This window comes from Onychostruthus taczanowskii, unplaced genomic scaffold (genome assembly GCF_017590055.1).
Source record: "Onychostruthus taczanowskii isolate IOZ18803 unplaced genomic scaffold, ASM1759005v1 scaffold46, whole genome shotgun sequence".
NCBI lineage: Eukaryota > Metazoa > Chordata > Aves > Passeriformes > Passeridae > Onychostruthus > Onychostruthus taczanowskii.
This window is the reverse complement of record NW_024502125.1, coordinates 6,466,734-6,485,426: the sequence shown is the minus strand read 5'-3', so window position 1 is coordinate 6,485,426 and position 18,693 is coordinate 6,466,734. Positions and strand designations below refer to the sequence as shown.

The 18,693-nt window shown below is 37.7% G+C and overlaps 2 protein-coding genes across 7 annotated transcripts in view; one reads left to right on the top strand and one right to left on the bottom strand.

Annotated features, from left to right (window-relative positions):
• CERT1 (ceramide transporter 1) overlaps positions 1–4,315 on the bottom strand; it is a 79,233-nt gene extending 74,918 nt beyond the window's left edge. Inside the window, exons 1-2 of one of the 2 annotated variants that reach the window (XM_041414567.1) lie at positions 3,910–4,315; positions 452–586 (exon numbers count right to left, since the gene is read on the bottom strand). In XM_041414567.1, the coding sequence (XP_041270501.1) occupies positions 452–586; positions 3,910–4,005 (231 nt within the window). In that variant the 5' untranslated portion in view covers positions 4,006–4,315. The remainder of the gene's footprint in view (positions 1–451; positions 587–3,909) is intronic. The other variant, XM_041414566.1, reaches the window with a different exon arrangement.
• A 185-nt stretch (positions 4,316–4,500) lies between these two features.
• Positions 4,501–18,693, top strand: part of POLK (DNA polymerase kappa) — a 33,891-nt gene continuing 19,698 nt past the window's right edge. For 2 of the 5 annotated variants that reach the window (XM_041414564.1, XM_041414560.1), the window contains exons 1-3: positions 4,501–4,670; positions 12,846–13,024; positions 15,438–15,557. In XM_041414564.1, the coding sequence (XP_041270498.1) occupies positions 12,887–13,024; positions 15,438–15,557 (258 nt within the window). In that variant the 5' untranslated portion in view covers positions 4,501–4,670; positions 12,846–12,886. Of the gene's footprint in view, positions 4,671–4,700; positions 4,992–5,018; positions 5,154–12,060; positions 12,180–12,845; positions 13,025–15,437; positions 15,558–18,693 lie in introns of those variants that run through there. The other 3 variants (XM_041414561.1, XM_041414562.1, XM_041414563.1) reach the window with 3 other exon arrangements.

Below are 18,693 nucleotides of genomic sequence, written 5' to 3'. Positions count from 1 at the left end.
GCAACACACTAACTTGTTCAGAAAAAGAAGTACAGAGAAGAACATTTCCTGTTGGAAACCTACAGAGCTGTGTTCAGAAAGTCAACAACCACAAAGAACCACTACCCTCTTTCTAGAGCAAAGACTGTGAAGGATGGTACCTCCTCTGGGAAGTTCGTCTGGGGTCTTCAATTGACCCATAGAGAAATCTTTGCACCCTTCAGAGGCAGATAGTCTATCCACCCACAAAATCCTCTAACGTAAGAAATGAAAAGTTGCTTGCCGAAGCCACAAATTAAAAGAGTTTGTTTTAGCATTAGGAATTCCTTGCCCTGCTCCACAGTGTTCCGCTGACGCCAATGTCATAAGCAGATGACCTTTAAGAATTTGCCATATCCGCGTTTGCTCTCACCAGACACAAATATCTAGCACCTCAAAACATGAATGATGTCAACAATAAAATTGTACTTACTGTAATCTCAGCCTTGCTCAGACAGATAGAGCCTCTGCAGCCATACTCTGTTTCATCTTCAGACTTGTAATAACTGAGTGTGTTGCTTTTCAGAACGACCCATCGATCCTGCCACCCATGAATGTAGTTGGTCCACTGTAAAAAAAATTTTCAAGAGATCAGCCAACAGAAAGACAACAATAAAAGAATGATGGATATCTTCTAGGCTTTTGAGCACCTGAAGAAAAAGGTAACTTATTTTTACAAGTTCTTTCTAAATGAGAACTTTTTTCTCCTCAGAGATCCTAGAATAATTTTACAAACTCCCAAAGCAACCAAAAAGCAGTGGTTTTGAAGGGTCAATAAGACAACAGATACCTGGACTCCAACTGAACTGCCAAGGCCAGTCACAATCAAGGCAATAAACATACTGACACAAATTGAGGAAAAAAGGGGAGGGGGACAAAAAAATCAAACATTAATGACTAAGGTGAGTTTAGGCACCTGATTTAAAAGCTGGAGCTGGGCCAAAAGACTTAAGTGGAACACTGCATAATTTATTTTATATAAAATACTATATGAAGTTATCCTCATAAAAATACAAACATGCCATTATCCCACAGCACAGTAAATAACTATTGTAGTGCCTGGGGGACTCAGTGTTTTATTAATTTAATATTGCCTATACATACTGCTTTGGTTATCTGCAGACAGCCAATCAGGTATTTGCTATTCAGATTTTTCTAGGGACTCCACATTCACATATTGAATAAAACCAATATTCTGGGAACAAATTCTGGATTAATTCTAGAGATATCTAGTAAGAAGTGACCAGAAGTTCTGATTATTATTCTTACATTTGCAACATTTTTTCTGACTGCACTTTGTAGAATCATATGAACTTCATAGCATCATCTGGCACTGATAGAAAATCAGGACTATCCCGTAATTCTGACAATGCACTGATCCTTATTAATCAATCATGGTGCAAATGTCATACGTTTGATAAAAATAGAAACAAAAGCACTGGAACCAATCTTATCATGCAAGCATTTCTTTGATTTTGACAAATGTTTTTTGATTAAAAACTCTGGTTAACATTTAAGTCTATTCATCATTCATTATTTTGTAATCAAAAAAATGAGGGGGAAGAGTCAACTCTCATTCTCGTTCCACATCATACTACATACACTAGTTAACACATACTCCATAATTACATGTTAACTTTTGTAATAAGATGATGAGGTCTAAAGAAAAAAATTATAGCTAAGAAATTCTTAACAATTTTCAAATGTAGGCAAGACCTTGATTTGCTGTTAAAATAAAAAGCCCTTTTTCATCTCTTACACCTAATTGTTAAATACAGCATTACTTAAAGAAAGCCTCAAGTGTGCTTAGTACATGAAGTGGTAGCACAAGCATTCAGAGGTGTATTATTTCCTGCCTTCCTCTTTTCCTATCTCTCATGTTCCCAACTCCTCCCAGGATATGCAAGGCAGAGTCCAAAGTTATTTTGGGGTGAAAAAAAAGCAAAGACAACGAGCTTTCCTTCTCCGAAAAAGTTAACAGAAACATGTATAGCAGTGAATCTTGCATCTGCTGTTGCAATCAAAGCTTGTTGTTGCAATCCAAATGTGCCATCCTTAAAGTATACTTGGGCAGGCATGAGGTTTTGGCAGAGAAAAGATCAGTGTTTTTCCAAGCATCCAGATTCTCATGCTTCCTGAAAGCCTCTTCCACTGAAGTTCTTTCCTCCACCTTAAAACCATTAGCAGGAAATACAATGGAAAAAAAGCCTAGAGTTTCAAAACATTTCAAAAGAGCAGCAGGATATACTTCTAAAAAGTTTCTCTTACCAAATTCCTCCATTACCTTCGCAGCTTTTCTCTATACTGAAGTCAAGAACTACTAAAACTACTACTCACACAGTGAACTGCAGCCTACTTCTATGATTTTAGAACTTAATTATACACAGTAAGATATTAAAAATAGGTATTTCCTTATTAGAAAGTTCAGTATGCTACCATTCCATTTTAATTAGTTTACCTTAATAATTACTGAGGTATCAACTAACAAAAGGTAACCTTACCCCTCAAACATATTCACTGAGACAGGTTTCGTCATACTTGACTATTCAGATTAAATTCTGGGTTCTCATGGGAAAGACACTCTCTGCTGCACTCAGCATTATCATCCAGAAAAGTAAAAAGTTTGCACATACCTCAGCTAGAATGTCTGAAGCTATGCCTTCACCTGCTACACCACTGAGAAAGAACACCTGGACTTTGTATTTCACTTGCTAACATAAAAATTAATTACATCCCACAAATTACTTCCCTTCTAAGGACAGAAGCATTTTACCCAATGAAAACTTTGCTGTGAAAAAAACACAAACAAAACAGCAAAAGTACACCAAACGAAAATCTCTTATTGTAACTGCTCTAACACTATCTCACATCCATCTCATCCCCTCCTTCCCCCATCCACTATTAGATAAGATCTTACAGATGAGAGCAGAGATCATTCTCTTCTCCTAACCATTCCTCTTATCTCTGGGGTTAGAAACATTTCCAGCCTGGAAGGAGTTCACAAAGTCCCTCACAACAATGTGAACTCAGTTCTGGCTGTTTTCTACGCATTCAGGGCAGTGTAAGATCTCCGTATCCCGTGCCTCCTACGTTGGTTTGTGCCTAACCTTATTGCGTAGGACAAGAAAAAATACAAAACATAGTACTTTAATCTTACAGATATTTCAATATTATTCTCAATATACTTTCTGTAATAATAAAAAAAAATATCCATATGAAAACTAAGTAATTCAATATTCTACTCTGAAGTACTGCTGAAAATAAAATTTTCCAGTATAAACCGACACATGCTCGGAAGCCACCTTATCTTCAGCGATAAAAGAGAAAATAACTATGGTTATTTCTAAAAGGGGAAATAAGCCGTATAACCATTTTCCTTTTCCTCTCCTCCCGCTATCTCTTGCCGCAGGAGTCTTTCAATGCCCTGTTTGGATACTTGCACTCAAAGCCGTGCCCGCTCCCGAGGACACACGACCGGTTGCGGGCGCCTCCGGGAGCTCCCGAGTAGCCGCGACACCCAGGCCCGGCGCCGCTCCGGCCGGAGCCCGAGGCGCAGGGGAGACGCCCTCCCTGCGCGGCCGCCGGAGCCCCGCACCGTGCGGCCGGCTGGCTCCGCCGGCGGCGGGGACAGCGACTCTGCTCGAAGAAAGGCTTCCCCCGGCCGCAGGGGGCGGCGGGGCTGAGGGAGGGGGCGCCCGGCGCCACCGCGGCTCTGCCTGGCAGCGGCTCCGCCGTCAGGTGGCGGTGCCCCGGCCGTGCCAGCGCCGCCCGCGGAGCCGCCCGCCCCCCCCCGCCACCGGGCCCCTCGGCCCGAGCCCCCGGGGCGGTCGGGCCTGACAGCGAGGCAGATGGGTGGAGGCAGGGCGCAGGAATGAGGTAGAGGCGGCTTACCTTGCTGAGCACCCCGCAGAGCTCAACAGGCAGTCCGAGCTCGGTCTCGGGGTCCTCCTCGGAGCCGGAGGAATTCCAGCTCTGGTTGTCCGACATGGAGACCGGAGCCGCAGCCACCGCCGAGCTGGGAAAGAGCCGGAGCTGCCCCCGCCCACAGCAGCCTTCTTCTGCCGAAGGGACCGGAGTGCCGGGCTCTACTCGAGCGGATGCCGCCGCCGAGCGCCGCTCGCCCCTGCCAGCGACCGGCCGGCAACCAGGCTCACAGCCCCGGGATCCCGCGCCGCGGCCCCTCAGACCCCGCCCGCGGCCAGAGCCACAACACCGGGACAGCGAGGGGAGGAGGGGCGAGCGCGCGTCCGCCTGCCGGGCACCCGCTCAGCGCGCTCCCGCCGCCGCCATCTTAGGTGAGGCGGGCGCTCAATGCCACCATCGACAAGCACCCCGCCCCGCCGCGGCGCCCCGCGGGAGTTGTAGTCCTGCTCCGAGCGGTCGTGAATCTGGGCGCCACTGCCCCTCACTCGTGCCGCAGGACGTGCTGGGAGATGTAGTCTCACTCCGACGGAGCGCGGCTGCCATCTTGGTTTCGTCGTTCCTGTGGCGGCGCCGGCGGGTATCGCCTCAGTGCCACTGGGGGAGGGGCCCGTCCGCTACCAAGGGCGACGGTGCTACCCAGGGCGATGTTTGCTTTGTCTTTTGTGCAGAGATATTCGCTTTATCTTTAGCGAGGCGAAGCGTCTGTCCGACTCTGCTTGCTTTCAAGGGTAAGGAGATGTAGCCTCTCTTCCTCGCCTCAAACCGGCGGGACTCGGAGGACAGTTGAGGGGGTTGAGCGCCAATTTTTTCCCTAATCAAACATGGTGGAGGCGGCGGGGAGGGGCGGGAGCTGGTACCGGCTCTGGGTGAAACGAGAGGGGAAGGCGAGGCGTTCGGAGGCGCGCGGGTTGCGCTCGCCCGGCGGCGCGCGAAGGCGGGCAAGGCAGGGCAGGCGCAGGCGCAGTGGTGCGTCAGCGTTCCGCTTCGGCTGCCGCGAGTGTCCTGCCTGCCGTTTATTAAACCGCTTTCGTAGTTTAGGGAAAGAAACGGTGAGATTTTATTTTTTTGTTCCTCAGACTTAGTCTGAAATACGTGCTTTTGTCGATATTTGGGGTGGAGATATGTTTGTAGGATGGGGGAAAAAACCCACCCTGTACCTGTCACTTCACGGTTTGTGAACGGCGAATATAGTGGTTTGGGAAAGACTTAAGGTTTGTACTAACTCATCTCCTTTCTCTTGATTTCTTGGGCTGGGGAAAAGTGTCTTAAAGAATGTTGGTTGAGGAAATTTCGGGTCAGGAAGATATACTTCTGTTATTATTGCTAGAGCAATGCTGCACAATTCTGTTTTCTCTGACTTTTTCCTTACTATAAATCATTGTGATAAATTTTCCACTGTTAGGCTGTTCTAAAGTTTCCATTGAGGGTTTATTATTTTTTTTTTTGAAAGAGCATTGACACATCTACTTATATGCACTCTCTATATATAGCAGTTAAAAGTTAAATAATATTCATACCTACTATACCTCAGATATAAAGATACTTACCATGAATGCAGAACTGAGGATAATTCAAAAGGCAGCATCATGTTCCTAAATTATTAAAAATAAAAAAAAATAGACATCTTAATACTTGTGTGATCACTGCAGTGTACAGGAAAAAACTTAGAGAAGTCTGCTGTGGGTGCTACTTCAGACAATTTGCCAAAAACCATTCACTATGTGTTTGGAAAGAAACCAAGTGCATAGTTTTTCTCCTTAGTGTCTGTTTCAATGTATTGTATTTGTCAAGCAGGCTTTGTAAGTATCGATATGTATGAGACTAATTTATACTTCTTCTCTGCAATATGTTGTTGAAGTTAGTTGACATTACTTGTAAAGCCAGTTGTGTTTTCCCAGTTAAATTCTGAATTAACTTCTTATCAGGAGCAGGAGCTGAAGAGACATGTCTGAGCAAGTCCTTTTAGCAGTGGCAGTAGCATGTACACAGACATTTCTTGTCATGCTTTTGATCTGAAACTATTCACTTAGTTACAGAGGAAGCTTGCTTTTTCTTTTCCCCCTCCAGAACATTGAGTCAATCAATACTAAGAATGCATTGGGTAGATATTTTTACAGATTGTTCAACAAACATACCCATCCTTTTTAGAGAGAGTATTTGTATTATTTATTAATTGTGGCTAGCATTTTACGAACTTTTAGTGAAAAAATGCATGCTTAAAGGTTTGCATTTTCAGCTTTTCATATAATGTGTTGGCTGTGCTAGGTATTAGATTTTTGTTTATATCTGCCACATGCTCCCAATGGATCTTGTTTTTCAACACAGTGTCACCAGCTTGTGTTCTTCCAAAAGCTGTACTGCAACTGTGAATGCCTTATGTAAATTACCCTTTCTTTCCAATGTTCTGACCATTTTTTAGAAGCATAACGTACTGTCTGTCACTCTTAATGAGATAAGGCCATACCCTTTTCAGCAACCATGGGGTGCAGAGGGACTAGATTTGTAAAGAAAAGGTTTCGTGCTGAGGACTTGAAGTTTTTCTTATGTTTTGAGAGGTGTTTTTTTCAGACTACAGTTGTTTGGTCCCTTGGAGGGCACTACCTTAACAATTGTGGTTTAGCAGGTATGCTCTGGAAGAGCAGTCTTTCAGTTACATATTGTTTGAAGAGAATCAGGTTTGCCTGTGCCAAAACCAATCTGGGATGCAAACCAAAGCCTAGGAAATGTACAAAATCATACTGGTTTCCAGATGCACTTGCTCCTTTTCAGCTCCTTCTATACCTTTTCTACTGAACCTTTTTTTTGTGATTTATTGCTGTGTTTGTTTTTTCATAGCAAGTGTCTCTGTACTCAGTCTGTACCCCTTCTAGAGTCATAGGGATTGCAAGAAGTTTGCAATTTACTTTTTTAAGTGGAAATAGTCATTACCTTTTTAGAACAGCGGATCAGATAGTGTTCTGTACTACTGTTGAGTATACTACTTGTAGTACAAACATTGGGATTGTTGAGTTTTGCTGCTTGGAATGTCAGTCATAATAAGCACTGTCAAGTGGGTAACTTTATAAATACTTTTATTTTTTTCTACTCCCTTTTTATGTATCTTTTTTCCACTCCCATACCTTCTATTTTAGGGTGTTCATTTCATGTTTTTAAAAGTGAATCTCCATCACTTTCTAGTGTGTTCATGCTTCCCTTTATATTTGTTCTGAAATTTAAGACTATTTTTCTTAGGAGGATCCTTAAAGGAGCTTTGTTATGCCACAGCATATTGCTTAATAGCATAGGTTCAGAAATATTAATGATTCAGACACTTTGTTCTAAAACAGTTTTGCTCTCTGAATCACTGTGTTAAGCTTTTATTTCTAAGCAAAAAAAACCCAAAACAACCATATATGAATCCGTTGGCACTAAATTTGTCTGTAGAAGCCCAGTTGGAGATAACTATGCTATCTGTAGTGTAGTTTTTAGTGATGAGTGTTCAGTTCCTTCATTATTTTCTTTATGGATTGAACTACTAAAGCCTTTGTTTTCAGTAATCTAGAAGCATAAGGAAAACTTAGTTAAAGACTTGAGATAAAGCTTTGAGTTGAAAAGGTCCTTTAAAATACTGAATAGAGGCAGAAGAAGATACCATGGTTCTTTACCCTTCAAATAAACTTATATGTTCTAAAGACATGAGTATTTTTTGGTAGAGAAACTGAAAGCAGAATTTAGAACAGAATTGCTTTGCATTTTGCCTACAGAAAATTGATAGGGGTGAGTGTTGCACTTGTTTTACTTGTGTCACATAAGCAAAAAATTAATCAGACAGTTTGGTGAATGGCATAAAATATTTTGACATTTTTGAACATTATCAGAAGCAGTCTCTATTAACTGTTTACTTTACGTGTGAATTATTTAATGTTTTAAAAGATGGATTTGCCTGTAATTTGTTGCATCTTAAAGTTGGTGAGTATACCGAAGACATAATTCTGGGACCTTGTTTTTTCAGGGCTAACTCCAGGTGCTTGTATGGGATCTACATTATTGTAAAATGCTGAGTCATCTGCTACTTTAAAAGTACTCTCATTTCATATGTGTCAGCTTGAGCACTTGGAATCCTCACTTTCATGAATTCTGGCCCAGTTTTCTGTTCAATATTAATTTATCATGTGCTCTGGCTTATTACATTTGTAAAGATATTACATCTTTATTGAAAGATTCTTTTTTCTAAGGAACTTGTTTGTGTTGTAGTTTGAGAGAGAGACAGTAGTGAAACAGTAGTTTTGAACAGACTAGCTAGGAATCTATGTGGTTAACACCATGTATGTTAAATGTATATGTATTAAATGCTGACAACACTGTTGTGCAGTTCCTTCTGCCAGTTCTTTTCTTGTAAATCGCTACAGGATTAAAACTGACAGGAGTCCTCTCAGGGCTATTCAGAAGCCAAGCCTCAAGTAAAAATCAAACACCCTGAGGAGTTGAGCAGATAGTTAGAAGGACAGTATGATATGCTTCCTTGAACATGCCTTTAAATAAAGGAATATCTGAAATATTTAATTGAGAGAAAATAGGAAGTTTTAATTTGGGCCCTTGCTACAGTAAATGATGTATCAGATTTTGATGCAATATTATTGGTGGCTTTTATGAGTTTTACAGAAATTAAGGAAAATATTTAATTTAGATGCTTGTTTTAGACATCCTGAGGATAATAATAGTCTCTAATATTTGTGTTGCTGTTTGCAACATTTATTTCAATTCTTCTTGCATACCATGGAGACTTACTTAGGATAATTAGGGTGTAAAAGACAATCTTTTATATCTGTATGTTATGATTGGCTTCCTTTGTTGAGTTTTTGAGCTCTGGGCTCAGTAGACAATTGTGTCTCTTAGTAACTTCTTTACAGTTCACATTGTCATGAGAATATGTGATAGCAAAGATATCAGAATTTGTTTTAATTATGAGGACAAGTACACAACTTACCTGCATTAAACTATAACTCAGTATGCAAATAAATTATTTTTCAAGCTTTTCCATACTGGTGTTATTTTCCAGTCTTAATAGTTCTTCCCATGTTGTTAACATGGTCAACAAAAGATGAACTGTTAACAAACTTTGCAAATGTTAATAATGTACATAATAGCACTACGCCTACTGAACTGAATATTCTCATATACAAATACTGTATATTTTGCATTATTTTATTACATGGAAACTGTAATATGAAGGCATTTAACTTTTCATACTGTGTGCAGGGTTTAAGTTGCTGGAATTGGAGGATTTTTAATGAAGATAAGCTGGAAGAGTTGCACAGGATCAAATACAAGCCATTTTAAAAAATGCTAAATTTGAATGAAGGTAGAGGCACTTGAAATTAAATTGTTGCTCTAATTTTATTGCTGCTTCAATCTCTTGACACTTTCAAATATTATATAACCCTGTCTTACTACTTTAGTTTAGATTCTGTGCCTGATTCTAGAAGAGCTTGATTACAGGTAATTAGTGATCTTTTCCCACTTGTAGGAATGCCAGCTTACTCATGAAACTTTTACACAGTAATGGTATTTTGTGGTTCTTCTCAATGTTTTTGCTTGTTCGGTGGTTTCCTTTACATTAACTGTTGACATTCATTGCCAAAGTCTTTACCTTTAGAAGTCCTTCCCTAGCAATTGGAAAGTTTTCTCCTTCCACTAACATATGATTTTCCTGCTTCCCCTCATTCCCCAGTCACAGGAATAATAGGGTAGTTTATTAGTGTAGACTACCGTCATAGATTTCTCTGGTTTCATGTCGGAGATGGCATGTTTTGTAGTAGAGGAAACAGCTTTGTCACGCAACAGCTTCTTGAGGTAACAGTATGCCAAAAGCATGTCACTCTGTGTAGACTGTTTCATTAGATTCTAGTCCCTTACCCACTTTTTCCAAATCTTTTTAGCAAAAAAATGGTCACCACAAGTTTAGTGTTTTCTCTAGCCTAATTGAAACAGTTACTATGTTGACATACTGTTCACATTTTGCACACTTTAAAACTCTGCTGCTTGTCTGTTGCATTTAAATATTTTAATTTTCATCTGTGGCAAATGAGCGCTGGTTTTATCTGACAGTTCTATATCAGTTGTCTTATGGTAGCTATTGTGATTAATTTCAATATGTTAAGTATTTTATGGATTTTTTTTCCAGACTTGTTAGTTTGAAACCAAGATAATGTTCAGGCTTTCTTCATACTAAGCAGCTGGAAATCATATCACCTGTTATTCATATTTTCCTTTCTGTACACCTGTAAGCTCTGGTGGGCAACAAATGTCGTGTCCTCAGATACATATTTTCTTCTTAATTTCTGCTAAGGTATTATTTGCTATTTATACCTTTTCTCATCTGAGACTAGCAATATATTTTGTTCCACACAATAAGCTCAAAAGATAAAATACACCAAGTGATCACCATTTATGAGACTTTATAATGAAAATTATTTTTTCCGTCACTGTGATTATCATGGTAATTTTTTTTATTGTTAGATATGTAACAATGAGATAGAGAAGACTTTCTTCTGACTAACATAAATTAGTTTTTAAAGCCTCTGCTACAAACAGAGCCTTTAAGAGTGCTCTGAATGAGGAAGAAGAAAGATTTGTACATGGTAGGGGAAAAGACACTTTCAGGAATAAGGAACAACTGAAAACATTTTAAGAAATGGAAGCAATCTTGTGTTCATTGTTGCTCCGTGAAGGCAATGATGATAAAAGAAGGGAGAATAGTGGAGGGATATTTACTTTGATGAAAGTATTCCTTGGAAATGTTGCTCATTACTTACCAGAGATTGCCAGTAACAATGGAATTACTGGGAGATAATTATACAGGGGTGCTTATAAGCATGAGATGAAATTTGTAATGTTGGTTGGGATGCAGTGCTTTTTGCTTTGATTGAAGTCTAGCAAATCTCTTCTGATAAATGTATATGTTAGCTGTAAGAGATTGTCCTACTGCAGCTGAAAAATTTGTGAAGATGTTCAGCATTGTAGTCTTTTATTTGATAAATACACATAAGAGCTATGAAGCCACTCCCATTCCCAGAAACTCAAGTGCTACCAAAGGATTAAGAGAAGAGTTCTGATCTCTACATCAACTCATGTTCTTTGTAATACAACACACTGTATATAAACACAGCATTATGTAACTGATCTTGCATTTTTCAGCAGACACCATAAATAGTAATGTGAATTAATAGTATATGATTGAAATTCATGTGTTTTTGACAGAATACTTTTTGTAAACATGGGTTTCTTTAATATCTTGCCTTCAGTTGGCTAGTATGTTTCAGTAGAAGAACTTCAGGAAAATATGAACATTGCCATCATTAATTTTTAGAAGTGACTCGTGTGGTTCTTTAGTAACAAAAATTCACCTCTAATGCAAAAACAAATAATGACTTTCTTGTGTTTGATTGTGTTTGGTTGCTAATGAGGCCCACTTAAGTTCTGGTATGGGAAAGGGGCATTTAAAGGAAAAATGACACACTCTTATATTTTTGTATTTTGTGATTAAGGAAACTGGTATATTTGCCTAAAAGGATGGCGTTTCTCCAAATAGTAAGAGTTCTTGTAACAGGGAGCAGGGTAAGGTTGACAGTTGAATGTCCATTCTGCATGACAATAAAATGAGTGGTTTATGAGTCAGGGACTCAAGGTAGGAAGAAATGGTTTCTGTATGCTTTTTCAGTAATGAATACATGTTAAATAATTTATGGCATTATCACACTTGGACTTTTTGGTAGAGCCTCTTGCAATATTACAAGGGGTAATGGTTTTACTGAGGAGAATTGGTATAGATTAGGTATGTTTTTACAGTGAGGGTGGTGAGACACTGGCACAGGTTGCCCAGAGAAGTGGTGGATGCCCCATTGCTGGAAACATCTGATGGCAAGTTGGACAGGGCTCTGAAAAACCTGATGCAGTTGAAGATGTCCCTGTTCATTGCAGAGGGTTTGACCTGATGACTTTTAAAAGGTCCCTTCCAACTCAAACTAACCTGTGAGTCTGCCTATTTGAATCGGCTAAAATAAGACCACTGGTTCATGGTACAGAAGATGAGATTTGCTTTCTTTATTTTTTTGAGATCAAGTTAATAACTAAACAGTTCACCATATAACAAGAGCCTATTGAGAATTCAGCAATTTACTTTCATAAAGAACAAGGGAAGATGTCAGAAGGTCACGTACCAGAAGTATCTGTGTGTATAAGAAATTACAGATGACTTGGTAAGTTCCACCAGCTGGATACCATGACTCAACACATTAAAAAAAAAAGTGCATTAATTTTATCCTGCATTAGGGTTTTATTCAAAACTTTTAATTGAAGCCATCTGATTTTAAAATATGAGTTTTGACACAAACAAAGTTCTGAATTTGAGCTACTAATTACTGGAAAGGATTCTGCAGGTTGACTCAGGCAGGGATGATGAACAAATGAGTGGTGGTTTTCTTCAATTTGAAGATGTTGCAATTTTTTTTTCTTTTAATATAATAGTGAGCAGTATTTTGTGTTTAAGATGGTAATGTTTCATCTGACAGGATAATGTAAGGCAGAAAAGTCATGTTCATATGTAAGGTATAGTGAATGTCCATTCACATAAAGGTACATAGTCTGCTTCATTTAAAGGTACTAGCCTTTACGTGGGGCTACTTTGTGCTCACTTATTTCTGTAGGGGAGGTTTTAAAGGAAAATGGTTTTAATTTAATGAGAAAAGAGTCTTACTCTCTTCAAATGCTGATAGAGTTATTGGTGGTTTGATGTGGTTTATATGGCAGGTCAGCCACTTCGTAGCAATATAAGTCTTCATATTTATGATAAATAAAACTAATGACTAATCTAATTATTGTTGTTGTTCAGTTGAAACATAAATATTTGATTACTTTTTTTTCAGATATTAAGTCATAAAACAGGTACTTGTTTTCAAGAAATACAATGGATGACATGCAAAAAGTTTCTAACAGCTCTTGCAATGATGGATTTCTACTTAGAATGGGCCTTAATGATAACAAAGCTGGAATGGAGGGTTTGGATAAGGAGAAGATCAATAAAATCATCATGGAAGCTACCAAGGTTGGTTTGATTACTTTTTTTCCTGATGCTTTATTTGTGGTTCAGTATTTTAAGGCTCCCTTCCCCAAGTTTTATCCCTCACATGTGTATATGGATAGTATCTTCTTAGAAGAAAGTTATATGTGGGGAGGAAGGAGAGGAGCCATAGTTTAGTATACTTCAGGGTGTTGTTGGATTCATCCACAAGGACATTGGGGAGGACAACCGAGTATAGGCTTAAGTGCTCCCTTTTTGTCCAAAGCAGTACATAAATACTGCAGCATTTTCCAGAGGTAATCATGAAGGTTTCAGCTTCCTCTTTTTTTCCTGCTTTCCATTCCTTTTGTCCACCCCATCATTAATCAGCCAAGCAGATTTACTTCTTTTGGTCACCTTCCTGAAACTGATGAATTTGATGTAATCAAGTCTTTTTATAGTCAAATTTTTACTGCCTGTCTTCGTGACTGTCTTCTTGGTATTCCAGAGAAATGGCCAGTAGCATGCAGCTTTATACTAAAGATCCACAGAGGCCCTCACAACTCTTCAAACCATTGAAATATTTGTCATCCTAGTTGTTACTGGAGAGGTCCAATAGAGCAATATAGGGATGATACTTTATCTGAGAAACTCAGGGTTTTCTAACTTTTCCTTGCACAAGTGTGTATTTTTTTGTTGTCACCATGGCCTGAGATTATGTGCTTTGATGTTTTCCTTATGCATTCTGTGTTGACTAATATTGCTCTGCAGTGATCTGCAGTGGTGGGACAGAGGGAGAAAGGAGGAGAGAGAGAGAAAACATGCTGCAAACAGTTCTTATGTAGCAAGCTTTTTCCTTTTCCTGCTTGCAGTTTCACATTGATGATACTTTATATGCTATCTAGCTCATTATTGATAAGTGTTTCTTCTGTATATTGTGTTCACTCATTCTGGAAAATAGTGCTTTGTCAGACATATCCCAGATAATGATATTTACATAAAATATTTTGTTATGGCAATTACTGGTTTATTTCCTGGTATGAAATAGAGTGAACTATAAAATTGGCTTTCAAAACTGACATATAGACATCTAACTACTAGAATATATTTCTGTCAAAAAAGTGCAAGAGTTTATAATTGCCAGATACACATCAAGAAATCCAAAAAGAAGCATTGATTCTTTTCCTGAAGCTTTTCTATAATCTTTAAAATGACACCACAGACACTACCTGCAGTAAGGTACACTTGCACAAACTGCAAGAAGGTTTATAGCATTTCAACTGTGAAATACTGGAAGAAATGGAAAAAAAATAAGATCTTACTAATAATCTCAAGAATTGTGTTGCTTTCCACACCTACATTTTGGCACTCATTTCTTTCAGTGAGTCTCAGCAAGCCATATTTGATGGCATAGGGGAGAAAAGATAAAGGGCATATCTGACATTCAAAACACACCCTAATTTTTTCTAGTTTGATATTTCTTGTAATGAAACATGACATATTACAGCTCTGCCAACATCTTTTTTATAGTTATTATGAAAGTGGATATTTTTTGCTTTTTATATAAGTGCTTGAATCTGACTTGACTAGGCATAATTCTTGGTATCAGTGACAGTTTGGTGGTCAGACACTTTGACCTAAAGATGTGTTCATTTTTGCAGATTTTACCAAGTAGATCGACAAAAGATTTTTTTCTTGCTTTCACTTGTAAGCTAAGACATGTTGCAAGAAAAATACTTTATTTCCTAGTTTTGAATTTTTCTACTTCATTATATGCCCTCCTTTCTTTGTTCTGAGTCAAGAGGGAGAGTCACATTATACATTCTGTACATTATTATTGTCTTTTTATTGTGTCTCCTTGTATTCATGCCTTTTTTTGAAGGAACATTTACATATGTGAGAGCAACAGGGCTTTTTTTATACTCATTTGGTTTTCATCGTCCTCTTCCAAGTAGCTTCTGATTCTGCAGTGTCCTTCAGGATTAAATGGCCAACAAAATACTCAACATTACAAGTGAATTTGACTTATACAACGTCATTATACATTTCCATATTTATTAAGCTATAATAAATACAGATTAATATTGGAAGTCTGAAAAAATGCTAAAATAAATTTTATTAGAGTTTGGTGCTCCATACCTTGGAGGTGTTGCAAAGAATAATTTGACTTTTATCTACTCTTTCAAAATTTTTATTGTCAAGTGTTAGGCTAAATAAACATACAAAGTTATTTGAAAACTCCTTAAACTCCTTTATGCAGGAGAAATATATGTGTCATTTGAAGAGATGTAAAGGACCAGTGGTCTTTTTAGTGTATTTTTACATGAAAATCCAAAGCATGCATTAGGAATCATCTCTGTGTTCTATGTTTTCTGTATTTAAAGATCAAATGTGGTTGCTTAAAGACAAGATAAGGACAAAAAGAAAAATGTAGTGTTTTTGTGGTTTCTTCTTTCAGGGGTCTAAATTTTATGAAAATGAACTTAAGAAAGATCAACAAGTTAACCAACGAATTGAAAAAATGATGCAGCTGAAAGAGAAAATTACAGCACAACAGCTCTTGAAAGCACAGATGCAGGTATTAATCTTCTAAAGACTTCCTGGGCGAAATGTTGGATCATAAACATTTTGGTGTGTTCTGGTTTATTGCATTAAATTTTGCCAACAGGCGTGATGTTAAAGTACCATTTGATATTAGATATACAAGGAAAACTGCACAATATTTTGATGGTCATCTTAATATAAACTTGTAAGAAGAATAGTTCGTAAAATTACTTTGAAATGCTGTCTAAATGAGTAAAATGAAACAAATCAATTCCTATGTTTCCAAGTCTGACAAGTTTGAAGTTATGTCATTATGATTTATGTAAAGGTTTGTTAAATACTTTGCTAATAAGTGTCATATCACTACTGAGCTTGGAATTTATGTATATTTGTGTTCAGTGGCCTGTGATGGAATGAGAAAGATCAGAGTTGTCAATAATATGCCTTTTTTAAGCTAATTAATAAAAATCATAATGGGAAGCAGTCAAAAGAATTGCAAGTGTCTGGAAGTAGACAGGTGAAGAGGCTGTTTTTCTTTTCAAATGATAGATAGTAGTCTGAAGTATTACAGTGTATGAAACATTTAAAGAAAGGTTGCACACCAAACATTACTAGGCACAACAGTTAAAATTGTTTGTAGGAGCTGAATTCCTTTCCATTTTCATTTGTGCTTTTCTTTAGTCTTAAATGATTGCTTGCTAGTTTTCCTTGACAAGATTCCTGTTTTATTCACTGCACATAGCAGATTGTGTTCACTGAGGGGCAAATTATTCAGTATTTACCGTTGTCTGTAATGTTCGATGGGTGGCTCTAGTTTTATTTGTTGAACTCTAGTCTAATTCAGTTTTGAATACAGAATTACAACATAAAAAACTCTATATTTCCTAATAGAGTTTTTAATGTTATACCCCACATGCTGTGAATTCTTAATTCTTGCAATGTTCCAGCAAAGTAGACTGATTTTTTTTTTTGTTTGTAGATGGAGAGCTGAAACACATGAAGATTAAACACATCCTTTAATTTTCAGTGCCATTGTGAGGATTAGAGGTTGAGCTCTTTTTGGTGTACAACCCTTTTGTTCATTTCAGGTTTACAAACCACTTCAATACTTTAGATGCCAGTGTTTCAAATTTGTTCCAAGAAAAGGTTGCCATTCTGACTACCTCTGAAAAGTTTGTTGTAAGCCTGTGTGTCACAATTGTTTTTAGTGAATCTTTAACATGGATTAGTTATGACTCTGCTTGTCCAGGGTTTTTTCAGTTAGCTAAGGTAGCTTTTAAGTAATATAATTACAGAAAAAATGCTTCTGTTTCCATCCTACCTTCACCAGAGAACTATTTATTTTACAGAGAATAGTCTTTCTTACAGAATGAATTACATTAATAACACAAATTCTATAAATAAGGTTATTATTTAGTTATGTAATGAGAGAATATGTAGTGCACTTTCTGGAAACCCAAAAATTTCTGTTGCTTTGTCTGTCTTCATGTTGTCTTTTTCAGAAATTGATTCCTTGATATTGCAATATAACTTTATAATCTTTTAATGTTTCTTATGAAAACTGATTTCTGTAGAGGAAATAGGAAACTTAAGAAGATAAATTCTCTCCTATGTATTTTAATGGGACTTGGGTTTCAAATTCCATGCTTGAATGTACTTCTTGCTGAAGTAGCAGTCATCTTTATTTCCAATAAATAAGCTGTAAAATCAGCTGTCATACTGCATGAGAAATGTCATTAGAGGAGTACAGTAGGCACACTTTTTTACTGGCTAATTTGAGATCCTTACTGCAATATGTAAAAACATATTGCATTTTTGTTCTATTCTCTGTATGACAATAAACTCTGGTTTATGATTGTTGCTGCTATCTTTCTCCCAGCACAAATTCTGACCGTTTTGCTCTCTCCTCTGCTTTCTTTTAATTTGCCATATCCTGAATTTTTATTTCTTGTCCCACATCCACAGATCACCATCAGTCCTCTTTACAAAACGGTCCTTGTTCTAGAGTCCTCATTGAGATTTGTAGACTTGAGGCCAGTCTTCTCTCTCTGTATTTGATATTCTAAATACCTTGCCCTTTTTCTGTTTCTTACCTGCCAGCTACATCTCCCCAGGCCTCCACCTTTTGCTTTGCAAATCTTTGTCTTGTTTGGTTTTCTTAATAATTGCTGTGTATTGTTTAATCAGCTCCATTCAGTTGTGGATATAGTCAGTTCTTATCATCATCTTCTCTATTGTTCTTATCTTTTGAGTTTTTAACTCTACTTTTTAGTACTGCCTTCTGATAAGAGAACCTGTTCTGCTAAAATTTTGCAAGTGAATTTCATCTGCAAGTGAAGTCTTGTTTGTAGGATGGTCAACGGCTCAGGTATGGTTTCCTAAGCTGGCAGTTGATTTAAGTCCTGTAAGGTAAAACCAAACAAAAAGATCTCCACATACTGGACTTTTGGACAAAATCCTTGTTACATGATGGAAACAGTAATATGAATAAAATGTAGAGTCTGCAACACAATACTGTTGTTTTTGCCATTAGAATGTGTGGAACTCCTTGAGGTTCAGCAGTAATTTATAATAAATTAAAAAGTGTGCAGCTGCTGCCAGATTTGGAAACTGCTGTACTGATCTTTGCTGGTTTTTTTCATCCATGTTGGGTTTATCCCAGATGTTTATTCTGTAAATAATTACCATTGCCTTGCTTTTATTGACTTTTCTGTCTTGCTTTGAAAACTTATATATTCTACTGTGGGATAAGAAAAAAAGGAGAAGTTTCTCTTCAAATTGTCTAAAAGTAGTTATAAGGAAAATTAAACTTCTAATTATAATTTGTACTTTCTGTTTTTTGGTGGTTTGTTTTTTTTTTTTTTTATTTTAGAAATATATATTAAAAAGTATCTCTGCTTTACAAATGTTTATTGAAAGCAGCTTTTAAAAACTTGTCAGCCTGGCTTGCATGTAAGAAATTACTCCACAAATTTTAAGGAGAAGTTTTGTAGTTGCCAAGAATTCCCTGGGCAGATCTGGTTGTGTTTTGTTTTGGCATATTACTTTTATCAGTTTCTTTCGCTGAAGAGTAATCTTTTTGTATTTATTAGTTTAATGTAATTTTGCTTCATTCTTTAGGTGTGTACATTAGCTAATCAGTAAGTATGATGCTAGCAATATATTTAGGG